Below are 9,045 nucleotides of genomic sequence, written 5' to 3'. Positions count from 1 at the left end.
AGTCTGATGAGGGTGAACTCCTGCATTTATCTGATTCTGAGCCCCCTCCCAAGGGAGTTGAGTCTGAATGGTAATGCTCATCATGGACAATGGCCTTCCCATGGCTATGCCTACGTACGCTTATTTTAAGGAAATGATTTAACCACTAAGGCGCCTGGCTTATGCATACCCCTTTGCAAACAACTATTTCACTAAATGGGAGTCTCCCTCTTAGGTGGATTCTCATGTGACACGCTTGAATTCAGCTGTGTACATTATTGAGGAAGCTTTGGATTCTTACTTCAAGGATTTCTGCGGCGGCAGTGTCAGCTCGCCGCTCCTTGTTCTATGTTCTTGGAGAGCAGATGCGGAATCCAAGAAGGGATTGGAATGCTTACCTTATAATGCTCAGGTTCTGTTTGGCCCTGATTTAGTCAAAATTGTGGATACACTGGTGACAGCTAATTTTGCATGCCTGCCTTGAGCTCCTACTCCATCCTGATCTGGGAGCTCGTCTTCTTGATTCTATCGTCCCCAGGGTAAGCCTAAGGTGCAGTGCTTTCCGAGACCCTCTGGGGCCAAGAAACAGACTTGGAGCGGTAGATGTCCGGCCGCCATACCGGATGACAAACCCTCAGCCTGGCGGGTCAGGCCTCCCCTTGGGGAGCCCCAAGGTGGGGACCGACTTCTACTATTTGCCCAGGGCTGGTGTCAAACCACCGTAGACGGACTGGGTCCTTCTCACTTGGGTAAAGGAAGTGGTCTCCCACGGATATGCCCTGTCCTCCCGAGAAGACCTCCCCATCAATTTTTCACCGCAGGCCTTCCTTCAGTTTAAGAAAGGGCCCTGAAAATCCAGTAGGTGGTGCATTCTATGCTCCTGGCAGGGGTCATAGTGCCTGTCCCGTCACCCCAAAGAGGGATGGGTTATTATTCCCACCTCTTTCTGGTACAGAAAAACGTGCGGTGCATACCATCCTAGCCTCAACCTCAAGTTCCTAAACAGATTACAAAAGGGTACCTCAGTTCAGGATGGAAACTCTGCATTCCATTGTATTAGCTATGGAAGTTGGAGACATTGTGGTGTCTCTGGGCAACTAGGATGCCTACCTGCATGTACCTATTGCAAAATCTCATCAATGTTTCCTCAGATTTGCTGCACTGGATTACCATTGCAAGTTTCAGGTCTACCCTTTGGTCTCTCTATGGCACCACGGGTATTTACTAAGGTAAGGGTGGTCATGGCGGCCCTCCTGAAGTTTCAAGGTGTTCGCCTGCTTCCCTATCTGGACGACCTCCTACTGTTAGCAGGATCTCCAGAATTACTTTGCAGCCATCTGCAACTGACAATATCGGTGTTGCAGACCCTCAGCTGGCGGATGGATTGGAAGGAGTCTTCACTTATTCCATCTCAGAGGAAGTTCCATCTTGGTGCACTGTTGGACTCTCAAGAGCAGATAATCTTCTTAACAGAGGTGAAGCTCTCGGCGTTGCAGACAAGGGTACGCATTTGTCTTCAAGGTCGCCGAGTATCCATTACTGGGGTCCATGGTGTCAACATTTGACATGGTAGATTATTCCCAGTTTCACTCCAGACCTCTGCAGAGGTTGACTCTCTCCAGGTGGGATGGATTGTCCCGTCGGATAAAGTCACAAATGATGCTGCTTTCTCCGGTGGGGCTTCTGTCTCTAACTTGGTGATTACAGACGTCTCATCTCATCAAGGGATCCCGGACTGGGTCCTTCTCACGACGGGTGCCAGTCTTCGAGGCTGGGGGGCTGTGACGGGTCCACATGTTTTTTTAGGGATGGTGGGCGTCAGCGGAATTGGCCCTTCTGATGAATATCTTGGAACTTTGGGCAGTGTTCAAAGCACTACAACATGCAAGACTTATTCTGCACAGACAACCAGTGCAAATTCAGTCAAATAACGCCATTATAGTGGCTTACTTAAACTGTCAAGGGAGGAACAGGAAGTCAGACAGCCCTTAAAGAGGTATCCTACATTCTGACTTGGACGGAAGGCAATCTCCGGGCAATCTCGGCTGTGTTCATCCCAGGAGTCCTCAACTGGGAATGGTCTCCTCCCCGGGAGGTATTTCAGCTCCTAGGGGACAAATGGGGCCTTTCAGATATAGACCACATGGCCTCCAGACACAGCCGCCAGCTGCTTGTGTACAGGTCCAGAAAAAGAGATGCAGAGTTTCTCCTGGTAGACACACCGTCGGTTCTGTGGACCTTCCAGTTTGTGTACCAGTTTCCTCCGTTATCCCTTCTTCCTTGTGTGCTTCAAAAGTTCAAGCAAGAAGGGGGTACGATCCTGCTGGTGGCTCCAGCATGGCCCAGCCATCACTGGTACTCTGCGGAGTCTCTCCATCGACACTTCGTTGCTGTTGCCTCAATGTTCGGACCTGTTGTCTCAGGGTCCTTGCTTTTACTCAGATCTGGGTCGTCTGTCTTCGATGGCGTGGCTTTTGAGACATCCCTCCTATGGGCTAAGGGGTTCTCCAACTATGTGGTTAACACCATGCGCAGAACTCGGATACTCGCTTCTGCCAGGATTTACCACAGGGTGTAGTTTACCTAGTTGATGGGTGTCACCCAAGGGGTACAATTCCCAGGTATTTTGGATATCCAGGGCTCTGGCTTTCCTACAGGTGAGTTTACAAGCTGCCTTGCATCCTTGAAGGTGCATGTTTCCGCACTGTCAGTGTGGTTTCAGCATAGGATTGCTCCACTTCCTGATATCTGCACTTTTATGCAGGGTGTCCTTCGCATTCAGCCTCCTTTTGTCCCTCCAGTGGCATCTTGGGATTTGGCTGTGGTCCTTAGGGCTCTCCAAGGACCTCCATTTGTACTCCTGGGCTCAGTAGACTTCAAATGGCTTACAGCTAAGACTGTATTTCTTCTAGCTATTACTTCAGCTAGAAGGGTGTCAGATTTGGGGGCTCTTTCTTGTCGCCCTGCCTTTATAATTGTTCACAGGAACAGGGCGGTTCTTAGGACTCGCCCTGGTTTTCTTCCTAAGGTGGTGTCTGGTTTCCACATAAATGAGGAAATTATAGTATCGGCCTTTAACTCACCAGACCTTTCAGCAGGTGAGGCCTCATTGGATGTGGTACGTGCTCTCCGTAATTTACGTGGCTCATACCAGTTCCATTCAGAAGTCAGATTCCTTGTTTGTCCTCTATGGTTTCCATAAGAAGGGATGGCCTGCCAACAAACAGTCGTTGGCAGGGTGGATTCGCGTGGCAATCTTTGAGGCTTACACTTATGAGGGCATTCCAATGCTGCCCTCTTACTGCTCATTCTACTCAGTCTGTGGGTCCCTCATGGGCAGTTCACCTTGGCACCTTGGCTGTTCAGCTTTGTAAGGCGGCCAGGTGGTTTTCTGTCCATACCTTTGTATGGTATTATGCTTTTGATACCTTTTGCCTCTCAGGATGCTTTTTATTAAACTTACCTGTCCGTGTCCCGCATTGGGTGTCAGCGCTGCTCAGAAGACCTTGAAAATGGCCACTGCGACCATTTACCAACGCTCTGCACATGCGCAGTAAACTCTGGGCACACTCTAGTGCCCGGAGTGTATTACGGCTCTGGTGGCTGGCCAGCCGTGTCAGTCAGCTGCCAGCCACCAGAAAGAGAGGAGGGGGCCCCGCACGGTGAGTGCACATGGGCCCCCTCCTCTCTTAAGACGCCCCTGCCTATACCCCAAGGTATCCTGTGGAACCCTATGGACTTGGTAGAAATAGAGATAACAAAGGTAAGTTCTTACCATAACTCTTATTTTCCAGTTGCACCAGACCCCATGTATGCCCTAATATTTAGTTAGAATAAACCCCACAGATATCATTCTCTCTCAACTCGGGAAAATGGGGGTGCTACCACGGACATATTGTTAAATCAAGTAGGGGAATAAAAAAAGGGGGGAAATATCCATAGTGGTGCACTAAACAATACATAAAACATAAGTTTGAATAATTTGTATACATAATAGCAAGGCACTAAAAATGAAAATACAGTATATTTAAAAAGAATTTGGTGTGTGTAATGTAAATGAGTGTATTTAAAAAGGGGGCGTACGCTCCTGATCCACTAAATGTCCTATTATAGATGTTGAGTATAGGTCGACGTATGTGTGTGTCTATCAGTATAGACAATTCCATTTCCATATTGATCTCACATACAGGTGATGCACTAAGTGCTTCGGTTAATATATGTATAGTATGTTATATACCATAGCATATCAGGGATGTTATTCAATGGAAAAGAGGGGATAACAATTCTCCAAAATATGGTCCTATAATTATTCTTTTTAAATATACTGTATTTTCACTTTTTAGTGCCGCGCTATTATGTATACAAATTAATAAAACTTATGTTTTATGTATTGTTTAGTGCACCACTATGGATAATTCCCCCATTTTTTTCTTCCCCTACTTGATGTGATAGATATGCTAGCGGGCAGCGGCTGGCATGTGAGAACCTCTGGTTTGCAGGTGGTAACATGTGAAGGCCATGTGTAGGGCATAGGGCTCGCTGGAAGGGCGAGGGTTACATTTGAGTGTTGTGTGTAGGGCACAGGGCACACTGGAAAGCTGTGGGTGTGGTGTGGGGCACTCTGAAGACCATGGGGCACACTGGAGTTCTGTTCATGGAGCAGATAGAAACAAACTTCAGCTTCCCATCAGAAGCACATTTCCCTTCTAGCCCTAATGGAGCAGCAGCAGCAGCACTGAGGAGAGGTCAGGGGGCGCGGCGTATATCAGCATAGCTAACCTGCGTCACCTAACTCTACAGTGCGGATTCTGTACTACTACAGAGCAAACAACGCATCTGCTCCAGGCCAAGGGTGCAGCCTTTTAGGGCGCACAAGAGATGCAGCCACGTCATTGCTGCACCTTGCCAATTTAATTAAAAAAAAGATTGGACCGCTGACCTGGCTCCAGTTTTCCCGTGGGACCCTTCCCCCTCTTACTAATTTCCTGCGACACCCCTCTCCCTGCTGAGCCAACCTGTCTGCCACCTCGGAAGTCAGCAAATTTGGTACACAGGCTTATTGCAGAGTATGATGTGAATGTGCATTAATAGAGTACATGGGGCTACACTAAGTGGTAATAACTTCAGAAAGAAAACTAAGTTCATGGACTTGCCCTGATTTATCTTTGCTTATTATTACAAGGAGCTCACTATTGCCCCAGAATGACTCTCTTTGGTGTGAGAGAACTAGTGATCCGGGCAGCAGGTACAGTTCATGTGCGCAGAGAAATATGGGGCCCAGTACAGAGGAATTAGGCTGTGTTTCTGGCCACAGCGGGCCCCCAGGCAGTCTGGCCCCCTTAGTGTTGTACCCCCCATAACTCTCTGATGGAGCCCCTGCATGTGCATGATGGAGACCCTGTGTCAGATATCTGACCTGCCATGGTTATGCAAATCAGTGATGTCACAGTGGCCAGTGATGTCATAACACAGGACAGCTAGTGAGGCTCACCCTCAGCAGAGACTTGCATTATAGTTACAGAATCCTAGCAAGGTGTATTGTTTTTATTATAAAGCACATTTTCTCTAATTCTACTACTGGAGAAGCATCTGAGAGGCTGTAACTCTAAATGTGAGGCTTCATGGCCTCGTCTAGGTAAGTGACTGTCTGTGTTGTGTTTTTAAAAATAGGGATTTCCTTGTTACAAATGTAATATTTATGATCAGATTTACAATTATGTGGAACACCAATTATAGCTAATTTATATCACTAAGTACATCAATACTGTCACTAATTACACAAACATTGATAGCATCCAAAATTGATTAACTTATAATTGTGCTTCAAATTCTTTGAAACAGAAGCTGAGATACTTTAATGTTTCACTGTTTGTTTTTGTGGGGATTGTTATTATTATTATTATTATTATTATTATTATTATTATTATTATTATTATTAGCTTTTTATTAGTTTTTTTTATTGAACCACCAAAGAAAATTACAGTTACAAAATTTGTTTAAAAAAAATAGAATATCACATCAATCCATTACATAATAGCATATAATAGTATTGTTTTTATTTTTATTTTCATATGAAACCACTTGAATTCTTTTAATAGTACTAAACAAGCGTTCTCATCCTCTACACTCGGCCTAGACAACCTGTGGCTCCCCAGCTGTTGTGAAACTACAAGTCCCAGCATACCCTGCCACAGTTTCGCTATTAGGGAATTCTAAAACTGTAGCAGGGCATGCTGGGACTTGTAGTTTCACAACAGCTGGAGAGCCGCAGGTTGGCTCTACACAAACTTCTTTAATGTAGTTGTCTCTAAGATAAGTCTGGAAACACAACCAGCCCTCATCCTCCTCATTATAAACCGTCCAATCCGCTTATAAAGCTAAATTCAAAATGATCCAAGGAAACAATTGTTATGTTTTGTTATTGTCATGTTGGAATATTAGGAACAATTTTATGTTGTATCAAAATTCTGTTCTCAGGGGCCAATGTAATAGTCTTCATTCTAGCACCTTGCACCTGTCACAGCCCGTGCCGTTCCTCTTTCCTGCCTGGGGTGTCACTCTCTGCTCTGGTGCTTCTAGCACCATCAGCTGATGCAACACACTGCTGATACACAGACCAGAGTGTGCTAGAATGAAGACTAATGTAATCTGAGCTGCAGAAGTATATATGCCTTATTACTGCAAACCCATTACCAATATCACTGTAATAATGTAAATAGATAATAACAGTAACATTACTGTATATATTAGCATAAACATGCTCAAGACACATTCAGCTGATTGGACTCTGCTGCCGCCCGTTATGGGGTGTATTTTTAAAGTGAAGGCGCTCATACTGTACTTTGGTCACATTACACCGCCCCCTTACCATAAGGGGAAGTAATCCTAAAATGTGTCTCTGCCAACACAGCTGTAGATACATAAGATATTTGGTGTGCATGCAAAGCTTACAATAGTGCCTGGATTGGGGGGAAAAGGCGAGACCATCTCTACATGAGCAGACTGCAGACGGCATGGGGTGACGGTGTGCACTGACTGCAGGCGGCATTGGGGTGATGCTGTGCACTGACTGCAGATGGCATGGGATGACGCTGTGCATTGACTGCAGGCAGCATTGGGGTGACGCTGTGCGCTGACTGCAGACGGCATGGGGTGACGGTGTGCACTGACTGCAGGCGGCATTGGGGTGACGCTGTGCACTGACTGCAGACGGCATCGGGTGATGCTGTGCAAAGACTGCAGGCGGCATTGGGGTGATGCTGTGCACTGACTGCAGATGGCATGGGGTGATGCTGTGCATTGACTGCAGGCGGCATTGGGGTGACGCTGTGCGCTGACTGCAGACGGCATGGGGTGACGCTGTGCATTGACTGCAGGCGGAATTGGGGTGATGCTGTGCACTGACTGCAGACGGCATGGGGTGACACTGTGCACTGACTGCAGGCGGCATTGGGGTGATGCTGTGCTCTGACTGCAGATGGCATTGGGGTGATGCTGTACACTGACTGCAGACGGAATGGGGTGACGCTGTGCACTGACTGCAGGCGGCATTTGGGTGATGCTGTGCGCTGACTGCAGATGGCATGGGGTGATGCTGTGCCCTGTCTGCAGGCGGCATGGGGTGATGCTGTGCGCTGACTGCAGACGGCATGGGGTAACGCTGTGCGCTGACTGCAGGCAGCATGGGGTGATGCTGTGCACTGACTGCTAACGGCATGGTGTGATGCTTGTCACTTAGTGACTCCTCTCAGAGGCAGAGTCATTCGGTTGGCATTGGGCTCAGCTGCAGGGCCGCGGGGAGGGGAGGGACTTGTTTCCCCTTCATATATAACTGACAAAACTCAATACCGCCGCATTCCAGCTCACTTTAACCCCTGCTTATCTGGTCCCATAAAACTAGCCACACTGTCCACAAAGGTAATTTTATACAGCAGCAGCACCTTGAGATCCACAGAATATATTATATATCACATATACATAAAGGAGGATTATTATTTGCACTTATAATTTACAATTTTGTTTTTGCATCTCTATCTTTAGTAAGAGAAAGCGGAAGACTAATAGAGATTCGGCATCAAGCTCATTGCTAGAAGCCGATCCAGGTAAGACAGGAGCCAGAAGTCTTTATTAACCTTCAGTAATATACCTGTAATTATGAAATAGAGTAAAGCTGGGTACACACCTGCTCGAGCATCGCTCTCTCTACCCTCTGTCTCACAACTACATTCCCTCACCTATCTTGCATGTACTTGTTCTGGTTTAATGTGTGATTTGTGTTTTGTATGAAGAACACACCATACATAACGTCTTGCCTTGCTTCCACAGCATGCATTTTCTGTGGTCGTGCAGAAAATGACGTGCCCAAGTATGGAGAGCTGCTGCATAACGCCAAGGAGAAGCTGACCGTCCACCACTACTGCCTGGTAAGTATGGAAAGTAATGATGGATGAGCATCAGTTATAGCAGCTGAAAGCAGCCTGTTACACAGTAAGGTGCACATTTATCACAATCTGCAATATTTATGCAAATGTGATAATCATTTTGTCCTATGGGCCTGATTCAGCTTGGAACGCAAGTCTGCGGATGCACACGCACCCTGCCGATGTTTGTGTTCTGCGCATGCATATGCATCACAGTGTGCGAACTGGCCGCTGCGATCGCGAGGGGCAGTGGTCGAAGGAACGCAGACATGCCAGTGCGTTTGAATGCCATTACAGCGGCGTGTATAATTAAGCCCCTGCGACGGCACATGCAGCCTGAGCTCTAGGTACTGACAGGAAGTTTAGCAATTTCTGAGTCAGGTCATCTCTACCACAACTGTGCGGCTGGGTCCGATGTTACTCTATGTTACCGATGCTTTCACAGACTACCAAAGGCAGGGCTGCCATCAGAAATGGTGGGGCCCGGTACTGACAAATTAAGCAGAACCCCCCTCACCCCGGGGTATGGGGCAGAAGTGGGTGGAGCTGTGGATGTGGGTGGAGCTACTTTGGGGAGTGAGAGAGAGGGAGGGCTGGACCTATTGGGGGCACAGATTAATCATTCGTAAGTGATGTTATATTACTT

The 9,045-nt window shown here is 47.1% G+C and overlaps 1 protein-coding gene across 1 annotated transcript in view; it reads left to right on the top strand.

The window, feature by feature from the left end:
* Positions 1–1,358: 1,358 nt before the first annotated feature.
* Positions 1,359–9,045, top strand: part of LOC148524887 (G2/M phase-specific E3 ubiquitin-protein ligase-like) — a 29,543-nt gene continuing 21,856 nt past the window's right edge. Inside the window, exon 1 of the mRNA XM_088471600.1 lies at positions 1,359–1,481. Within this exon, the coding sequence (XP_088327726.1) occupies positions 1,359–1,481 (123 nt within the window). The remainder of the gene's footprint in view (positions 1,482–9,045) is intronic.

The sequence above is a fragment of the Taudactylus pleione genome, unplaced genomic scaffold (assembly GCF_031769625.1).
Source record: "Taudactylus pleione unplaced genomic scaffold, aTauple2 ptg000115l, whole genome shotgun sequence".
NCBI classification, from domain to species: Eukaryota; Metazoa; Chordata; class Amphibia; order Anura; family Myobatrachidae; genus Taudactylus; species Taudactylus pleione.
This window is presented reverse-complemented; position numbering and strand designations above follow the sequence as displayed.